The sequence below is a fragment of the Acinonyx jubatus genome, chromosome B1 (assembly GCF_027475565.1).
Source record: "Acinonyx jubatus isolate Ajub_Pintada_27869175 chromosome B1, VMU_Ajub_asm_v1.0, whole genome shotgun sequence".
Classification (NCBI taxonomy): domain Eukaryota; kingdom Metazoa; phylum Chordata; class Mammalia; order Carnivora; family Felidae; genus Acinonyx; species Acinonyx jubatus.
This window is the reverse complement of record NC_069382.1, coordinates 81,085,444-81,107,134: the sequence shown is the minus strand read 5'-3', so window position 1 is coordinate 81,107,134 and position 21,691 is coordinate 81,085,444. Positions and strand designations below refer to the sequence as shown.

The window sequence follows — 21,691 nt, the reverse complement described above, 5'->3', positions numbered from 1 at the left end:
AACTAATTGGGCAGTTTGGAGATTATGCAACTCTTCAACTTTTCTTTCTTCTCTTTTTTGATACTTGCATTAAAAAAATCATTTTATTGCTTTTTTTAAATCATCTTTTATAAAGGCATTTGCAAAAGAAGGGAGAGGTGATGAAAGGATTTTCCTACCTAAGTGGCTCTGATAAAAGGACTTGTGGAGGAAAATTGAGCAATTCGCAAAAAGGAGCTTTCAGCGCATGGGCAAATTTCAGTTAGGGCACTCTTATCACGATAACCTGAAAAACTGAAAGAGGGTGACAGTATGTATGTGGGTGAAAGGTGCTTCACGTTGAACATCAATTGGCAAAGAGAAGCCGACCCTTTTGTTCTTAACTTTTGATTTAATTGATGACAATGTTTTTCACGAGTTTTAGAAACAAAATAAAAGAAAATAGGAAAAGGAAAACAAGAACACAGTCTAATCTTTTGTGGGCTCAGTCCTCTCTCTGTATATGTGCATATCTCTGTATCCATACAGTCACATAAGCTATATTTGTGTATATCACCAGCATACATATAACATCAATAACAGTACAATATCATTGATATTCCAGAGTTGCTAAGCTGTTAATACAGTACAGTTTCATTCTGTTGTTAGGAGACATATTTTGGCTGTTAGGTCCTTAAAGTCTTTCAATCAAAGGAACTACAAGTACTCTGCTTACAGTCAGTGATGGTGTCATTGATGAAAATGGTGGTTTTATTTGGTTCTCCAAGCACTGCACCCACTGGCATCTGGAGAACTAATTCAAACCTCTCTGGACCCTCCAAGATGGGTTGTCCCAGGTCATCAAGGATTGTCACTTGGAATATCTGCATATGCACTCCTGGTGCAAAGCCCAGATTTCGGTTGATGCCAACATAATCTATTCCAGCTAGTGGGAAAGGAAAGGTCAAGAGTGAGACTGTAGGATTCACTTTCACAAGTTTTCCTTCAAAGAAAAATTTTCTTCAGGGAATAATCACATTCTCCTATATACACAGCAATTTCAGAATCATATTTTGTGGGCTCAACCCCCAGAAAGAGAAAGTTTCCATATTCTACTGAATGCCATGATAGTCTCTCATCCATGAGCATGGGCCATCCTCATCAGTGTTCTCCATGTTGAGACCAGGCACATCACTTTTTAAGTACTTCCACAAAAATCCCACTGATAGACTGAAGGTTCTCTGAAGGCAACTTCAATTTGTAGTGAAGAATTTATCTTTTTAATTTTTGTTGTTAAGATAACTATCAGGAATTTAATTTTCATTAGGTTTCACTCATTCACCTTTGCTAGATATTTGGTTAACCTTATCACATTCTGCTCAATTTTACTAAGTCATGGAGTTGGTGCCACTTTCTGCATTATTATTTTGTAAGTTAGTGCACCTAATCATATAATTTCTTTGCTACTTATTTAAAAAAGTCATCAAATGTAAAGACAGCAGTAAATTATAACCAATAGAATACAATAGAGAACCCTAGGTAATATAAATATGTTAATAAATCGAGGAACAGAATATTTATATTGTCTCAAGGTATCTCTCCATAAAATAATTATTAATTGCAAAGGAAGAAAAATAACTTCACAGTGGGGAGACCTGGAAGATACCACTTAACCAAGTGATCAAAGTTAACACCACCATTAATAGGATAAATGGAAATGGTGTGCCGTTTGATTGGCTCCAGTGACAACACAGTGTCATCTCTGCAACTTTCCTGCCAAAGATGCAGAGCCTGAATCTAATTATAAGGAAACATCAGACCTGGTGGATCTTGAATGAGGTGTTTGGATTAAATTGCAGTAATTTTATCAAGTTAATTTCCTGATTTTATGCTTGCATTGTGGTCATAAAGGAAAATATCTTTGTAGGAATGGCAATCTAAGTTTTCAGAGAGATGGTTCCAAGTTTATTGGCAACCTACTCTCAATGGTTCAGGAAAAAAAAACCCTGCTTTTCCTGTACTTGTCACTTTTCTGTAAGTTTGAGATTGTTGCAAAGATATTTTTTAAAAAAGCCATTAAATAATTACATTTAAGAAAGGCAAAGCAAGATTATGCTGAAAAATACCAGGGCAGGAGAGTAAGGAAAAGAGACTTTTGGATCTTTTACACTTTGGTTCAGGTCTTGAGTTTATTGCTTACTTGTACCAACTACTGAAACTCTCTGAGTCTCAGTTTCTTTAATTGCAAAATGGGGTAATTATTGCTCTTTTACAAGGTTGTTGTGAAGATTAGAGATAATACGGCAAAGATTCTAGCACGGAGTCTGGCAAATAGTAGGCATCTAGTACAAAGAAATTATAATTATTATTTATGTAACAAGTTATAATGATATAGTATAACTATGTATGCATAATTATTATTGTTAATTAACCAAGCTGAGCAGAAGCATTACTTAAAAAAAATTTTTTTTTAACATATACTTATTTTTGAGAGACAGAGAGAGATAGAGCACAGCAGGGGAGGAGCAGAGAGAAACGGAGACACAGAATCCGAAGCAGGCTCCTGGCTCTGAGCTGTCAGCACAGAGCCCGACGTGGGGCTCAAACCCATGAACTGTGAGATCATGACCGGAGGCGAAGTTGGACGTTCAACTGACTTAGCCACCCAGGTGCTTCACAGATGCATTATTTCTATTAGTCTATCCCCACCTGAGAGCTAGCAGAAGGGTCACTACTTGTATGCAAAGGGATTTATCTAAATGAATTCGAATTTTATTTTCCCAACCACAAGCAAAATAGCCCAATAAGCCAATCAGTCTATTTATTTTTGTTTCCACAAACACATAGAGAGTGAAAAATGACCTCTGTAAATTAAGAAAAAGAAAGAAGAGAAAAGAAAAAAAGCAAGAAGAAAAAAACAAAAACCCACTAAAAAACCTTGTAAGGATCATTACTGGTTTCATGTACCATGTGCTATGATATAATCACTGGAGAGTTATAACATGTGAATTCTTCCAAGAGCAAGCACCGTGCTCTAAATCTGTCTTTATTTTCCTTCTTTATATTCCTGTTTATGGGTACATGCTGAAACTGGGTTTACGATTTGAGAGGTCAATATAGATTTTATTCTCTTGATGCCTCATTAGTTAGTATAGACTTTAATATTGCTGGGTTTTATTTGCAAGATTTGTGCTTTTACCTTAAAATATTCTCATGTGCCTTGGATATCCTGAACTAACTGATTGTCCATGACCCAGGAGACTAAAAGGTCCCAGATGACAAATGAGAAAATGTGGATATCATTGTAGATGGAAATTTCCCTTTCTTTTCCTGTTGAATTATTCTGTGTTTTGGGCTTTTGTTTGTTTGTTTATTTTTTGGTAAAGCAGCCGACAGGCTTGCCAGAGCAGGTGGTATCCAGAACTGTCTAGCTCCACTGTCAGCCAGGCCTTAATTGTCCATATCAAGAGGGGCAAAGGTGAGTGGGCCATGATGACACGATGCTTAAGCCAAGGAAAATGCCTGAGTCAGAGTGCAAACCTCCTATCCTTCTAGGGTCTAACAGTACCTGGGTTTCCCCAGGAGATGGGCCTGGTTCAGCCATTAAAGAGGTATTTTGGTCTGAAATACTGTTATGAACAGCTTATAGTATCTACAAATATTCTGAACTTCGGAAAATTAATTTTGGTCCATGACAATCCAATGGGTAATGAATGGATCATAAAGTCTGTTTTATAAACAGCAAAAGTCATTAAATACACAGACCATCTATGTGCTCAGGTAGGAGAAACTTAAAATCAGGGTCCATTAACAAAGACCAGGCATACTACACTTAACAGACTAGTCTCCACCCTATACATATATCTTGATAATGATATATTTTTTATTTAAAAAAAATGTTTATTTATTTATTTTTGAAAGAGAGAGCATGAGAGGGAGGGGACAGAGAGAGAGGGAGACAGAGAATCCCAAGCAGACTCTGTGCTATCAGCACAGAGCCTGATGTGAGGCTAGAACTCATGAACCATGAGATATGACCTGCACCGAAATCAAGAGTCAGATGCTCAACCAAATGAACCACCCAGAAACCCCATGACACATTTTTTTAAAAATGGCCCTCTCACCTTCTGCTGATGCTGGCTCTGTTTTCCTGGAGCGCACAGTGACAGATGATGCTTGTGAAAGGTCAGGGCCTGTCCTCCAGACACAGATCTCTAAGGAGCCAGCACTTTCATCGACATGATACTCAGCATTCCCAAAGTGCAGGGTAGGCTCTAGGGAGGCACCAAAGGACAAATTAAGAATACTTCAACCCACCAGGCCAACTATCTCATTGGCCTTGTGACCCTGGATGTTTGTCACAATCATCAGACTTGACAGATGCCACAGACTGGAGAAGGAAAAAACAACACACACACACACACACACACACACACACACATCCATGTCAGAATCACATGCCACAAATTTGACTCCAGGAGGTGCAGTGAGATAAGATCAGCTAGAATTCTACTCACTTTTCTGTTTCAAGAGGTTTCTGTCATACAAAGAAATGTCTCTGTTGGGGAAAATTGGTCAACTAGCTGTAACTCAGGCAAGTCAGTTATTGTTTGGGAAAAGATGGTGGGGAATTTACAAGGCTTTTTCTTAGGAGAAAGTGCTTTTTATGCTGAGGGACAGTCTAGCCAGGGTTCTGAATTTGAGGACTGCTGCTGTTCCTTTTTTCATAACACTTGTTGATCACAGGGATAGACAGAAATCCTAGGGGGTGGCAGGATCCCATGGGCTGAGATGTCAGAAATGCTCCACTGGAGGCAGAGAAGGGGGTCCCTAGATAGAGTAGGTTGAGGAAGCCAAAGTGGAAATCAGACTTTGGGGGGCAAGTAGAAGGGTAGCCTGTATCTCCTGAAGGGAGGAAAAGTTTGACAATGAGAAAGTTAGGACTTTTATGGGTATACCTATTTATATCTTGTTCTCGGTGTTTTAAAAAGTAGCCCATGAACTTAGCTGACTATTTAAAGCTTACACAGGTTTAGCTAGCTGTTATACCAGATAGCTATACTAGCTGTCATGGAAAGGTTTTAAAATGAATGTTTGTGTAGACTGTGAAATCTGGAGGCAAGAAAAAAATGTAAACACCAAGAAGCAGCTTCACCATGGAGGAATGACCCCAGAGAGAGTAAATGGAAAGTTAACATTATAGAGGTGACATCTTTGCAAGCATAACGCAACACGGGAGCATATCTGGATTAAATTTAAAATTTTGGAAGGTGCAAATCAAATTTAATAAGCATTATTTACTCAGGATGTATTTTAGTAGATTTCTTAATGCTGAGGAAAGTTTTACTCAAAGTTTTAACATGGCATACAAGACCTCTCCTTATCTGACTGGAGTCCATTTTTCTGGAATCACTGGGCACCACAACTGGCCCTGTGCCCTGTTGCACTAAACACCTCATACCCAACATACTGCGTGTGTCTGGGCCTTCATTGCTGCTGGTGATTTTTCCTGAGCTGGAACTCTCTTCCCAAATATCCGATTTCACACATTTCTACTCATTCTTTAAGAATGTGATTAAGAGTTACCTGCTCTGGGAAGCCATATATAACTTACTCAAGAAATTCGGCATTCTTTACCCCATGCTTCCTAATGTTCTGAGTAGCTCTGTGCCTGAGGGGTGGGGCACCCTTGCTATGGGCTCACCGTAGATGGGAGGACAGCACTCACAGAAGGGGGGGGGGCATTCTGTCTTTTCTTCTTGCCTAGACCTTTCAAGCCATCTCCCCATTGCTGCCGATGAATATTTCAGATACTTCCAAGCTTGGGACAGGACAGAGGGATGAAAGGCAAAAGGAGCAGGGAAGTTTTTTCTTAGTGGCTATCATCATGGTGATCACATGCTCTGGTCTTAGACGATGGAAGAAAACTGATTCTCTTTCTCACGGGCACTTTCGTGTGTTCTCTAGAGAGCCCTCACTCCCGTAGTTGTGTATTTCTCATTTGCTGTTCCCTTGATGAGGATGATGCATCTCTATCTACTCTTGTGGGTCACTTAATCATTCCTCAGTCCTTTTAGCATTGGCAGTGCTTCTGCTTAGGCTTGTTCACCCCTCTAGATGGCGCCTGCAGACAAGACCTAAGACGAGTTCATTCTGGCTCTCTCCCCTGTGTGTCTGGCTCACATTTGGTCCATGGCAACCTTTCTGCAACTGTTGCCTTGACAAACTCAAGGAATACTGTCTAATCCTGATGCAGCCCCTCTTTTTTGCTCATCCAACAGAGCACCCGACCAGCTTGACTCCTACATTGTGATTTTCCAGGTAGAGCCAAACGTCAATTCGCTGTGTCCTCCATATTGTACATGACACACATTACTTCCCAAACGGTCTCCTTAGAACTCTTTCTCTTAAGATGCCTGGGTGGCTCATTCCGTTAAGCATCCAACTTTGGCTCAGGTCACGATCTCACAGTTCGTGAATTTGAGCCCCGCATCCGGCTCTGTACTGACAGCTCAGAGCCTGGAGCCTGCTTCAGATTCGGTGTTTCTCTCTACGCCCCTCCCCTGCTTGCGCTCTCTCTCTGTCTCTCAAAAAGAAATAAATGTTAAAAAAAATTAAAAAAGAACTCCTTCTCTTGATTTATGACCTCTGTAAAAAGTTAAAATGTTAAAGCTACCAAGCTAACACGCTATTCTGTGTTTTTATGACAACCTTACACACTTCTCAGGGTCAGGGACTGTAGTCCAAGCGTACCCGCAGTGACACGGAGGCTGGTGTATTACAAGTACTGAAGAATTTGTCAAAAAAATAATTTTAACTCACTTCTGTTATATTTTGAACTTACTACAAAGGTTTTTTTGTTTTGTTTTGTTTTTTGTTTTTGTTTTTTTTTTTAGGTTGGGACAAAGTGATCTGATATTTTAGCACAGAACTTATTCTGTATTATGTACAGGGAAGGGCAAGAGGTAAGAAAGAGAAAACATACTTGGGTCACATATGTTGCTATGCAGAAAAAAAAATGTGCCAAGCCTCTAGGAATATAGTCAGATGTAAGATGTAAGAGGAGGATAGTGCCACTTGGAAGAAAAATAATGAAACCCTCCTGAGATGCTCTGTGTATGGCGCATCAGGAGATTTGTTGAAACGGAGAAAAGACCGCCTCTGTGTTGCCCAGCAGTGTCTCCAGTTATCTTTGTCCTAAGTCTGTCTAAAGAACTGAGGTGATGGCAGTAATCCTTAAGGGTAGGCAATTATGAGAGCATGACCCCATCACACTTAACGTTAAATTGATTCCACAGCCATAGATGCGTTTTTATCTCCTTTCAAAGAAAATGATGGTTGTGACCCCAGCCCACTTACGTTAAATTGATTCCACAGCCATAGATGTGTTTTATCTCCTTTCAAAGAGAATGTCCTTTAAACAGAAATAGGGAAAAGGAGTATGACAAGTTGGGAAGTGAAGCGCTTAAAAGAGATATGACCGGCATGTAATTCAGTGGAATTCAATGTCCAGATTCAGGGAAATTTCATGACAAGATCCAGAAAGGACTTTCAGAGGAAGTGACAGAAGCACTATTGGTAAACATTGAGAAACCACTCAGAACAGGATAGATGTCAAAAGATGGAAGGTAGGAAAATGTCTTTTCAGTTGCCTCAGCAGAGAAAATAAAATCCAGAAGCAAACTGGTAAGCTTAATCTCTAGAAAAATTCTCGAACAGTTTATTTAAAATGATTTCTGAATTCTTAGGAAAGAAAGAGGTGATGCCTATGAGTCAATATGAGTTCTTTAATATCAGGCCTCACGAAGTCAAATTCAATTTTGTTTTGTTCAGTTAAACACCTACTGAACTCCCCTCTGTGCTCTAAGCACTGTGGTAGCTACTGGGGATATAGAGGAGTAGGTATTTTTTGCCCTCAAGGTATTTTTGGTATAAGAGGGCAGCCATACCAGTTTCAATCAGCTGACCCCTGCATGCTTGGACAAGAGAAGGCACAACCTCAAGGCTCAAAGGAGGAGTCCTGGGAGGAATAAAGCTGTGCTGGACCTGAGGATGAAGGAGAATGGACCAATGGGAAAGCTGGGAGGAATGTTCCAAACAGAGTGGCTAATACAGAAAAAGGCACATAAGCCTGAAGAAGCCTAGTGTCTGGGGAGAAATACAAGCCTTTGTTTCCTAGTGATATATGAGATGAGAGTAAAGGGATGTTGGGAATGCATTAGAGAGGAAGGTAGAAGCCAGATACTGCAGGGACTTGGATCAATTTGAAGTAAATGAGTCTTTACTTTTTAGACTCTATAGAACATGGGAACCGATTTTAAGCAGTGGAAAGGTGGTTGTTTTTTGTTGTTGTTTTCTGTACATCTGTCTAACTTCAGTGTGAGCTACAGATTGAAGGAAGAGTTAATGTTACCAAGTAGGAAGCTACTGCAATTATCCAGGTGACACATGAGCGTGGTTTGAAGTACATACTAGTATTAAGGTTGAAGGGGGAGATGAATGGGGTAAGTGTCCTGAGCAGCACCCAGTGGTTGGATGTAGGCAGCTTCTAGGATGCCCTGGGGGTGTGGGAGTGGGACTGTCGATAACTTAGTTGGGAATATAGGAGTAAGAGAGGGCAAGATGATGACATCTGATGGGATATCCAAGTAGACAGGTCTAGAAAGGTTTAATGTGTGAATCTGGAGTTCAAGAATCAGGGCTCGAGATAAGATTTGAGGGTGTTAGGCACACAAGTTGGAGTCCATCCTGTATAGATGATATAATCATCCAATATGGATGAATAAAGAGAAATGTACTGGGGGAATCAACCTTTAGGGAAACTGGCAGAGGGGAAAAAGTGCAAAAGAGAAGAAAAAAAAAAGAAAAGAAAAGAAAAGAAAGAAAGAAAAAGGAAGGACAGACAGACAGATGAATGAAAAAATGGATTGATGGCAAGAAAGGGGGAACCAGGAATATCAAGAGCAGAGAGTTTTGAGAAAAATGAGTGGTCACAACGTCAAATGTAGTAAGCATTTCCAGAAAGATATGTGGAAGACAACAGTGGCAATCAGTGCAAAACAAAAAAATACATCTTACGAAACTTTAAGCTGCAAAAAGTGAACTATGGCACCCAAGTTTAAGAACAAAAACAGTGGGGTGTTTGGGTGGCTCAGTTGGTTGAGCATCTGACTCTTGATTTCAGCTCAGGTCATGTCCTCATGGTTTGTGGGTTCAAGATCCACACTGGCTCTGTGCTGATGGTGGGGAGTCTGCTTGGGATTCTCTCTCTCTCACTCTCTCTCTTTTTCTCTCAAAATAAATAAAAAAACTTAAAAAAAAAGAACTTAAATAATTTTTTCTATTTATGAAGCCTGTGGCAATTGTATTGTAATATGAACAACCCTATACAGCACAGTGATACTCTTTTTTCTGAATGGTTTCCTAGTTTTACAGCACAGAAAAAGGTCTTTCAGGCTTTAAAACCATTTATGTGTTGAACTTTATCTTGGTCTTGCAACAGTATTAACCACATAACAAAAAAGTTGGATGTGCTGATTTCACCAAAATGACACTTTGTTTATATGCAATTTCTTTACACAATTTTTCTTTACAATGTTTTCTTAAATCTGTCATCATTCTGTTCAATACCCATTCAACGATAAAGATACTAATCTATGTGGCAATCTTTATAGGCAAATAGTATGCATGTTATACAAATCTTATTGCCTCAGGACAAAACTAACAGCCCTCTATGAAACTGGACATCAATTTTTTCTTTGTAGCAGATTACAAGTTTTCAAATCACATCATAAAAACTGAAAGAAACATCCTAAGTAGAAAACAGGAACCTGCTATAAGTGTTTAAACATAAAACAGACACAATTTGCTAATTAATAAGTGTCCTCAGGGGGCTCCTGGGTGGCTCAGTCGGTTAAGCGTCTGACTTCCGCTCAGGTCATGATCTCACAGTTGGTGGGTTCAAGCCCCACATCGGGATCTGTGCTGACAGCTTGGAGCCTAGAACTTGCTTCGGATTCTGTGTCTCCCTCTCTATCTGCCCCTCCCCCACTCACACTCTGTCTCTCTCTCCCTCAAAATAGATAAACATTAAAAAAAAAAGTGTCCTCAGTTTCCTCCTGCCCCTGGTACAGGGCCAGTGGAAGTTAGGGTCTGAAGCCTACCACGCATTCATTTAGCTAATACTTATTGGCCATACTCTGTGGTATCTGCCCTCATCATTGCTGTTTTTTATAAGGGATTCTGTGGGAGTGCAGGGCCAGGATCTCGGATGGTTCAGTTGCCTCTGCTCCTGAATGATTTCTTTTCTTAGCGTTACTACATGGTAGTTGTCTTTACAAAGGTATTCCTGTAGGTGACCCATCTGACAAGGGGATATTTGATCTCTGTTTAAGGAGGCAAAACACTTCTCAGAATCTAGTTAAATAGAATAACAACATTTCATCCCTTAAAATGTACAGCACAGGGAATACAGTCATTGGTATTGTAATAGCGTTGTATGGTGACAGATGGTGGCTACCCTTGTGGTGGGCACATCATAACATATAGACTTGACCATCACTATGTTTTACCCCTGAAAATAATGTAACATTATGTGCCAACTATATTTCAATTAAAAAAATTATCTAAAACAACTCAAACCAACCAAACAAAAAAACCCATTGCATTCCAATTCTAATTAGAAAAAAAAAAAGTTTTCCTTCAACTGGCTTGGCCACGTCTTTAGATTGCTGGATAGTTGGCTTAAATGAAAACCTACTTCTGCTACAAGATGATGGACTCGACATGTCTGAACAAAGAAAGCATTATTGGTTCTTAACAAGTGCCCAGACTATGGCAAATTACACACAAAATCCTAACCCTGGAAAATGAGTGTGCACTTTGCTCAGTATTTTCCCAAATCGTCAATTTTGTAAGACACTTGTTATTCCTGACTGAAATGACAACTATATTACTGCCTGAGATAGACTACACATTAGAGTTTGATAAAAGTTTAGTGCTTAAAAACTGAATTAGAGGAATTGTCATTTAACATCAGTATTCCAAAAGATTATAATCACGTGGTAGGCACACTAATAATCACTATGGCTATTTCTCAAGGAGAAGGTAAAATGGTACCATTCAAAGGAACCAGTAGCATCATGAATGGCAAAATCTCTGAATACCTTTAGTCTAGTGACTAAAGTGGAAGAAGCACCCATAGCATTCATTCAGGGGCAGTTGTTACCTGAGCGCCACCGCCAGGACCTGAAAGGGGAGGAAGTCACACCTTAGAATTTTACAGAATACCTTTGCTGAAATATCATTAATTCTGACCGTGGAATTGGGATGTTTTAGGGCACCTACTCAGTACAGTCCATCTGGGGCTACAGGGAACGTGACTGTGCAGCCTTAGCAGAGTGGAGCTAGATTAGTATGGTCACATCTGTAGCAAAATTGCTTTATGAAGTTTACTCTGTGTGGGACCTAGAAAAGAGAAAGCAGCCAGAAGAAAGAATGGGCTGCCCATTTCCAGCCATGTTAAAAGGAAGAGTATTCTGACCATGGACCTTGAGAGTCCAGGACTCCCAACAGTCTTTGCCCAGGCTAGATAGAGGTGGTTCTGTGGCTTGATGGCATTGCTAAGATGCACATCAAACAATTTCCTGCTTATAAGGTCGTTGCCCATGTAGTCTCCTTTAATGAGTGGGTACTGGGGTTTTCTAAGCTTAGCAAAGTGCTCCATCGTCAATAAATGTTAAAGGATCTGAATGCAAGTTTCCTGGATTCAACCATTACTAACAGTGACTTGCTCAGAAAAGTATGTAGCGATTAAGATTGTTTATACCAAACTAAAAATCTTCCATTATTTCTGTACATGACTGTTTCCGCATTCAAAAGATGTCATGATTTTGAGAAGTCTAAGTAGAGATCAAGTCAGATGTGACAGGAAGGCAAGAGAAAGACCTTATTTGACTTTGTGGTCTTGTGCTAAGTGCACAGTAGGTCACTATAAATGTTTCTTGAATGACTTAATTACTTAAGAATCTACTAAAATCATTTCAAACAATACTGTAAGTTAACAATTGTATCATATACTGGATTTTGTGTTAATTTTCTTCCTTTTTGTTCTATTTTTTTCCCTTTCTTTTTATATTTAGCATTGGAGAGTGACACCATTTCTCCATTCTAAACATGGTAAGAATAAAAACTACTAAGGTTTTTAGGGGTACCTGGATGGCTCAGTCAGTTGAGCATTTGACTTCAGCTCAGGTCATGATCTAGCAGTTCATGAGTTGTGAGTTCAAGCCCCACATCGGACTCACTGTTGTCAGCATAGAGACCACTTTAGATCTTCTGTCACCCCCTCTATCTGCTCCCCCTCCACTTGCGCTCTCTCAAAAATAAAAAACAACATTTTGAAACTACTAAGGTTTTAAAGTAAAAAGTAAGTGGGGATATGTCAGGACTCAAAGAGAAAGTACTTCTCTTTGAGGGATTAGGACATGGACTTATTTGAGGGCCATTATTCAGCCTACCATATTGACCAATAGACTTGAATGTCCACCCCCTTGACAGTTATTCATTTCTTACTGTACACACAAACACTGAGATTTAGGTTAAGAAGCTCGGTCCAAGCTCTTCCATAAGGTGGGTCCAACAGTAAACTCACTTTTGAGCACACCAACAAAGTCATAGTCTATTCTGAGCCCTGTGAAATTTCTTGCTTAGCTCTGATGTCTGTTGGATCATTTATGCTCATCTCTGGTATTTGTAGTTTTGCAGGACACTCTGGTGTTTTGATAAACTCTTAAAAAGTGTTAGGGAAAGAGGTTGAAAGAAATATACTTCTCACTGGGAAAAAAAAAGAGAATCATTGAAGGTTGGACAATCTTATTCTTTACTTTTGCTTTAGTTTTTCAGGATGATTTTTAAGAAAAATTTCTTCCTAAATGTGTGGGTAAAATGGCAATGTACTTCCTTATCAAAGTGTAACTCATTATATGCTTAGAAAATGTTACAGCATGAAAAACTATATAGTGTACAGACATTATTTTGGGGGATCTCCTAGAACCCAAGTAGAAAAAATAGCATGAGTCAAACAATAGGAATTTATTTATCTGGAGGAAGCCTTGGAGAAACAGAAAACAAAATGGGTAGCCTGAATCAGAAGGCCATTCAAATTCAGTGATTAGCCGTTTTACCTGACTTTTTAGGAGCAGTATTTTAACACAAATTTTTAAGTTCATGACAACATTTAAAAAATACTCAAATATTCTATAGGGTATTTCATTTTATAGGTATGAGTAATGATTAACTAAAGCCTTAAGAAGGACTTCAAGAACCGTCAAATTCTAGGGGCGCCTGGGTAGCTCAGTTGGTTAAGCATCCAACTCTTGATTTTGACTCAGGTCATGCTCTCACGGGTTCATGATATTAAGCCCTGCATCGGACTCTGTGTTGATAGCATGGAGTCTGCTTGAGATTCTCTTTCCCCCTCTCTCTCTGCCCCTCCCCTGTTCATATGCACTCACACTCTCTTTCTCAATACATACATACATACATACATACATACTTTGGAAAAAAAAAAGAAACATCAAATTCTAGAGTTGGAAGCATCCCTAGAGATAACACATTTAAACCTCCTTACTTTATGGATTGGGAAACTGAGCTCCAGATAGCTTGACCTGACCAACGTCACCTGGAGAGGTGGTAATGCCCAGACTCAGAATGCCATCTAATCTTGCCTAGATCTGAACACAGCAACTCACGGCCGCTCAAATCCTGACAGAAGCATGTTTGAGAGATGAAGCAGTCTGAGACTGGTAATGAGATAGTCTGATCCTGCTCCTGGCTTTATCAACATTTTCTCTTGAAAGTGCCTCTTGTAGAAAGGGCAATTGAGACCTAGGAAAATAATATTGGGCTTTATACTTTGTATCACATCTGGGGCATGGAGTTGGTGTTGAGGAGTGAGGAGACCCCTTCTTCTCTGGCCAAATTTCAGCTGGGATACCCTGGAACTAGAGCCAAATATTTTGTCACATAGGGTAGGAAGAAAAGTCTGGATGCCTAGACATGGGAGCTCCATGGTACCCTTGTACCATTTGAAGAATCATGTACTTATTGTTATGAGCAAGCCCCCTTATGCTGCTAAGATGAGGGTCACTGTGGGCAATCCAGGTTGGAGAATCAGATACTTAACTTTGGTCCTCTTCTTGGCTTCTTTCTAAGTCTTGGGTCACATCCTTAGGCTGTTTTTTTTTTAATAAATTCATACACAAATATTTTATCTTCCTGAATTATTTTTTTTGTTCTTGGGGTTGGTGATATCTATGTATTTGACAAGCCAGTCACAGTCTTTGGAGAAAGGAACATCAAATAGATTTATCTCTCAACTGTTGAAGGACAATGTAATAATAAGGTAGTTATTGCCAAGAGTTAATAAAAGTAAAAGGGAGCCTACAAGATGGGAGAAGATATTTGCAAACAACATATGATAAAAGATTAGTATCCAAAATCTGTAAAGAACTTACCAAACTCAACACCTGAAAAACAAACATCCAATTAAGAAATAGGCAGAAAACATGAATAGACATTTTCCAAAGAAGACATCTAGATGGCTAACAGACACATGTAAAGACACTCAACATCACTCATCATCAGGGAAATACAAATCAAAACTATGATGAGCTATCACCTCACATCTGTCAGAATGGCTAAAATTAACAACACAAGAAAAAACAGGTATGGGCAAGGATGAGAAGAAAGGGGAACCCTCTTGCATTGTTGGTGGGAATGCAAACTGGAGCAGCTACTCTGGAGAACAGTATGGAGGTTCCTCAAAAAACTAAAAATATAAATACTCTATGATCCAGCAATTGCATCTTTGGGTATTCATCCAAAGGATACAAAAGTACAGATTTGAAGGGGTACATACATCCCAATGTTTATAGCAGCACTATCAACAATAGCCAAACTATGGAGAGAGCCCAAATGTTCATCAACTGATGAATGGATAAAGAAGATGTGGTACACACACACACACACACACACACATATATGCACAATGGAATATTACTAAGCCATCAAAAAGAATGAAATCTTGCCATTTGCAATGACATAGATCTGTTTATGCTAAGTGAAATAAGTCAGTCAGAGAAAGACGAATACGAAATATTTCACTCGTGTGGAACTTAAGAGACAAAACAAATGAACATATGGGAAAGGGGGTGGAGAGAAGAGAGGGAAACAAACCACAAGAGACTCAATGATAGAGAACAAACAGGGTTGACAGAGAGGGGTGGGTGGAAGATGGGCTAGCTGGGTGATGGGTATTAAAAAGGGCACTATTGTGATGAGCATTGGGTATGTGACATGATGAACCACTGAATTCTACTCTCGAACCCAATACTGCACTATATGTTAATTAGCTAAAGTTAAAAAAAAAAAAAGAATCATGCAGGTTACCTAGGAAAAAAAAAGAGTTGAAAGCAGGAAATGGACTTACCATCATTAGGATCAGCCAGGATAACCACCTTGGTGGTGGGGAACTGGGCTCCCAGTCGCCCTCCCACTGGCAGGCTCAGTGAAACACTGAAGGATTCCTCCTCTTCATAGAGGGAGTCATCGATGATCAAGACCCGGCAGCTTTTCTCAGCCTCATCCTTGTCAAAGTGGAGGATGCTGGCGCCATCTTCTGGACGGGAGACGTAGTCAGAGAAAGATAATGCAGTTGAAGGAATGGAGCCTGAGGCAGAACCTGTAGGAATATGAGATGAACAGAGAAGGTGAGAAGAAATGGAATTCCAAGTAGGAAACCTGTTCCCCACTGGGTCTTCAAACTATTTTTAGGTAACGGCATGGAGTACAATGCTATCTGAATTATAAATCACACTTATCTCTGACATAGTTATTAATATTGTACTTAGAAGGCTTTCAGAACAGTTATTTCACAGTTAGTGGTCTTTAAATAGGGTACATACTGAATAAGTTCTGTTAAATTAGGGGCTAAATAAACTGAAGGATCACAAAATACTAGGCTTGGTTTAGCTTAATTCGTTCATGTTACAGATGGGAACACTGAAATGCAGAGAAATTAGGATCAGAGAGTCCATGCCGTGGTCGTGGTACAGATGTCTTCCTGTCTCTCCCCTTCCCATAGCCACAGAGCTACAGAGTACTGTCTATGTAATCCGACTCTGCACGCCCTAACTAGAGTTCCTTGCGTGGCACCAAAATGCAGCCACAAAATTACTACTTATTTTAGAAGAAGTACAGGATTGATTGGAAGATTTCAGTTTAGATGCACTGTGTTTTAAATTTTATTGTAATGATTTACATACATTAACATTCACAAATTTAAACGTACCATTTGATGAGTTTTGAAAAATGTATACAGTCATGTGGCCATTACCATAAGCATAATACAGAACATTTTTATCCACCCATAAAAGATGACATATACCTGTGGCAATCCTTCTTCTTCCCTGTCTCCCAGCCCTAGAAACCACTAATCTGTTTTCTGTCACTACAGATTTACTTGCCTTTATGAGAATTTCATATAAATGAAATATACAGTTCTTACTCTTTTGTGTCTGATTTCTCTCATTTAGCACAATGTTTTTGAGATTCATCAGGTTTTTGTTTTTCCTTTTTATTACTGAATAGTATTCTCCTATGTATGACTATGCCACAATTTATTTTTCTACTTACCACTTGATAATTTGGGTTGTTTTCCATTTTTAGCTCTTCTGAATAATGTTGCTATAAATATTCTAGTACAGGTCTTTGAATGGGTATATAATTTTATTTCTCTTGAGGACATACTTAGGAGTAGGATTTCTGGGAATTAGTGCAATTTTTTATTGTGGTAAAATAAAAATAACCTAAAATTTACCATCTTAACCATTTTTAAGTGTACATATCAATAGTGTTGTTTATTCACATTATTGTGAAATATTTAGAATTTTTTCATCTTACAAAACTGACACTCTATACCCATTAAATAGCAACTCCCCATTTTCCCCTCCCCTCTCAGTCTCCAGCAACCACCACGAATTTTCAACTCTAAGTACTTCATGTAAGTGGAATTACACAGTATTTATCTCTTTTTTGTGACTGTCTTATTTCCTCTAGCACAATGTCTTCAAGGTTTTATCCATGGTGTAGCACGTGATAGGATTTTCTTCTTCTTTTTTTTAATGTTTATTTATTTTTGAGAGACACACACACACACAGTGCAAGTGGGGAAGGAGCAGAGAGAGGGGAGACACAGGATCCGAAGCATGCTCCAGGCTCTGAGCTATCAGCATAGAGCCCAACACGGGGCTCGAACCCACGAATTGCAAGATCATGACCTGAGCCGAAGTCGGATGCTTAACTGACTGAGCCACCCAGGTGCCCCAATTTTCTTCTTTTTTAAGGCTGGGTAATACTCCATTGTACATATAAATCACATTTTGTTTATCCATCCATTTGTCCATGAATACTTGGATTGCTTCACCTTGGCTACTGTGAATAATGTTGCTATGAACAAGGGTGTGCAAATATCTTTTCAATTCCTTCCAACTTCTTTGGATATATCCCCAGAAATGGAATTGCTGGACCATATAGCAGTTCTATTTCTAATTCTTTGAGGAACCTCTCTACTTCCATAGCCGTTGTACCATTTTATAATCCCCACCAAGAGTTCAAGTCAGTATATTTTTCTGCAGTATTAAAAAAAAATATCAACACAACAGGTTTAGAGCTAAAAGAGTAAAAAGTAGTTACAGTAATTTAAATGACTTAGGCAGACCAGATTTAGGTAGAATAAAGACTGTAACATTACTCAATATATTAAATAAGCACTTTTTGAAAAGAATAAATATTTCTCACCACACTATGGGGATATGACAGTGAGCTTCTGAACTGGACATTCTAGTTTTGCAGGTGTCTTTCTTATTTGTGGCTATGGTATATGCATATATACAGGCTAACACCAATGCCCACTGCCTTCTTGCCAATGTGCATTGATATAAATATAAGTTGATATCAATGAATGTGTGTTTCATGTATACACACAGCTTGTCAGGAAGTGAAGAAGATTCCTAAATAGACTTCATAGGTTTTGCTCGGAAGGGCACTAACTCACAAAATGTTTCAGGATGATTTTTCAACAGCACAAGTTTTAGAATTATCAGGTAGTAGCAAATTGACTGTTTTTTTTATTCTGGGAACCTAAAAATAAAGATTAGAGCTGGAGGGATTGATGGAAATAAAACATGTTTACAAAGGCAGAGGGCAGTAACTTCTAGGTGTGGATAGCTATCCTGGGGGATTGTCATTTGCTGGGGAAGCCAGCCAAGCTCCAGTTCCAGCCTGTGGTTTGAAATTTATTCCTTCATGATGTTCCCTCCCACTTCAGTCCTGTGAACTCCATGCTTGGAAGAGTTCTGTGAGCCAAGTCAGGAAGAAGAGGCTGGTTCCCAGAGTGTCAGAGACAGGGCTATCAAGAAGTGTTAGAGAGAGGCCCTCCCCAACTAAATAGAGAGGTAAGTGCCTACAACACAGAAAGTTCACAGGAACACAATGAGACACTCTGTTGATTAGGGAGACTTTTTAGCCTTCAGGATATACACAAAAAATGGGGAAAAGCAATAAACTCTTTCAATAATCAGATTAAAAAACAACCTTTGAGATGCTTTTTAAGAGCCCAAAGTTTAAAAGGGATTATACATTGAAGAATACACTTTTAAAAAATTTTCCCTAGTCGTCTGGCATTCAGAATGTTGATATGACAGCTGAAGTGAGAAAACATCCTTATCAGAAACTGCACATTTAGCTCCTCAGGATAAATACCAAAAGCAGATATACACTGGACTTGCATAGTAAGTATCTAATGCTATCTTTATTAAATAGCAGCTGCCTTTATGAAATCTCTTTCTCAATATATTTTGTCTAGTGAATAGTCAAATAAGGATTTATCATAGTTCATAAAACAAAAGTGATTGGGATTTTTCCCTTTTCTGTTCAATTTTTTCAGCTGGCTGATCCACTTGGTGAAATAGACATTCGTGTAATTAGGTAGCTTTCTGGGTTCAATGAAAGATTAAAATATAATTGTTATTGAAAATCATTTGGGTGTGAAACTCGACTCAAACCAAAAGTAAAACAATATATTTTAGCATGTTTTTTTAAAAATTTAAAACAACAAGCATTGATAGAGAAAGGTAGTCTAATTTATATCTCATTTAATAAAAAAAATTCAGTTTATTTAAGTGGTCCATTCTTCCTAGGATTCTGGAAATTTAATTTTGGAAAACCAATGATCAGTTATGTGTAACAGGCAAGAAGAGAGAATACTGGTATTTATTTTAGTTAAAAAAAAATTAAAGCTCTGTTTTATTGATAGCAAGTTAAGATCCCCCGGAATTAAGAGAGAAAATTCTGTTCTGAAAACATCAAATATAACCTGAGTTATAAGATCAGGTTCCTTGGCAATAGTCTGTACATATCTCTTTTTTAATAATAAAGCATGTCCAAGGAGCATGAATGTGGTTCCAGGTTGTTTTCAAAAAGATGCTTTAGCAACTGAGCCTCAAGTCTTGTTAGGCCACTTGACCAGTGGTTGTTCTATAGCATTCTTGCAAGGAACATTAGAGAAGGCTCTTCTATAATATGTCTCTTGTTCAGACATCACTAGGAGTGGGAGAATCTATGAAGTTATTTAAAAAAAATCGTTTCTTTACAGAGACTATATGGCTCAGTTTCTGCAGCTACATAGTACATTTGCTTTATAAAAATCATAGATGGTACTTAAAGTCAGAGAAAGTTCTATCAAGAAACTACACTACAGGTTAATTGAATCACTATATTACAGTATTTGATAACTTTCTGAGGTGGCTAGGGTACTTTATCAATGAGAAAATTGAGGTAGAGAACTCCCTGATTGACTCTCTATAAGTAAAATATTCATCTCCTGATGGGGCATCTTTTACTTCCCCACATTATCTTTAGTTATTATAGTATTTAATTGTAAATTCTTTTAAACATACAAATTTCATTTAACATAGATTTTTTTAGTAGGGCAGCAAGACAGAAAGTCACTCTTCTCTAGAAAAGCAGCATTTAACTCCTGGTTGAAGCAGGTTATTGTCAGAAGCCCCAGGCACAGTTCATTTCATGCCCAGGAGGGTCCATGATTGGGGGAGGTACAGGAGCAAGTGGAATGAAAGGAAGGCTGGGAAAGGCTGGGCTGGAGCAGCACCAGAAGCTCTGTCTAGAAGAGTCTAGAAGAGTTACCAGTAGTTTGGCTGACTACTGGGGTGTACCGGGGTGCTTTCCCACTACAATCATCTAGAGGAAATAGTATTCTAACTTTTGTATGCTCATAGGAATAAGGAAAATCACCAGGGCCAGAATAAAACAAAAGCAAGATCTTAAAACCCCCAAACCCCAAATGCCATAAAGCTAGAGAAGGGAATCCCACTCAGAAGCTGGTGTCATCCTGACAGCAAGTGCAGCCTCACACTTCAGGGGAGACTGGGCCCCGGGCCGAGGCTCCATCAGAGAGCAGAATCTGAAAGTGTACAATTAAGTCTGGGGATGCAGGGGAGCAGGAGTGTTTCTGGGTCAGCCCTGCTCTTACATCCTGGAAGAAGCAACACAAATCCTCCTTGGAGGAAAGCATCCTCAAGTAAAGCCCTCAGATCTTTCACAGATTCAGCCAAACAAATGTGAGAAGATCTTGAACGCATAGAAAAGACAGATCACTGCAAAGATGACTTTAGACCATGGGCAGGCTTTTCAACAACAGCACAAGGAGCTGGAAGATGCTGAAGTGTCAAAATGCCGGAAGAAAATAACTGTCAACCTAGAATTGCAAGATGGAAGTTGAAATAAAAACATGTTCTGATAAACGAAAAACTGAAGGAGTTTACCCCCAGCAAGCCTACAGTTAAGGAACTTCTGAATGATCCAAAGGACCCCCCCCCAAAAAAATGCAAGGTATAACTTCTATAAACTACAAACATACTTATACTCAAAGAAACAGAAGTAAAAAAATTTTTTTTTAACGTTTATTCACTTTTTGAGAGACAGAGACAGGGTGTGAGCAGGGCAGGGGCAGAGAGAAAGGGAGACACAGAATCTGAAGCAGGCTCCAGGCTCTGAGCTGTCAGCACAGAGCCCGATGAGGGGCTTGAACTCACGAACTGTGAGATCATGACCTGAACCAAAGTCGGATGCTTACCCGACTGAGCCACCCAGGTGCCCCCAGAATATTTTTTTAAAGAAAAAAAAGAGAAGGTCTTTTGTTTGGATGTACTTGGAACCTGCTCAGAATAATTTGCTTTCTGTCTCCTCTTTAACATGACCCAGAGAAACAAGCCAATCAGAGAAGTGGGGCTGGGCCGTGGCTTGTGGCTTACCACATAGTCCCTTACAACTGGAGAAAGTTGATCATTTAAAAACCTCAACATATTTGACTTGGGGCTGACCAAAACCACAGGATGGTTCAGTACCAGTCCTGGGATGTTGGTTTTAGGTTCTGTGGTTTGCTCTTCATTCGCCTTTTTTTTTTCTCCCAGTAAGAGCAGTTTCCTAACAAGGATGTAACTAATGAGAAGAAAAAGATGGATATCATCTATCTTGACAATAAAACAGGGCCAAGAACTAATTTGCACACATCCTTTCCCAAGGTATCTTTGAGCTTAAGACATTTCTCTAGGGAGTAATAGTTCTCACTCATCGAGAGAGTTTATTCCTTCAG

General features: G+C 39.1%; 1 protein-coding gene across 1 annotated transcript in view; it reads right to left on the bottom strand.

Moving 5' to 3' along the window:
• Nucleotides 1-350: 350 nt before the first annotated feature.
• FREM3 (FRAS1 related extracellular matrix 3) overlaps nucleotides 351-21,691 on the bottom strand; it is an 85,654-nt gene continuing 64,313 nt past the window's right edge. The window contains exons 6-8 of the mRNA XM_027066760.2: nucleotides 15,449-15,700; nucleotides 4,083-4,232; nucleotides 351-904 (exon numbers count right to left, since the gene is read on the bottom strand). Coding sequence (XP_026922561.1) covers nucleotides 663-904; nucleotides 4,083-4,232; nucleotides 15,449-15,700 — 644 coding nt within the window. The 3' untranslated portion in view covers nucleotides 351-662. The remainder of the gene's footprint in view (nucleotides 905-4,082; nucleotides 4,233-15,448; nucleotides 15,701-21,691) is intronic.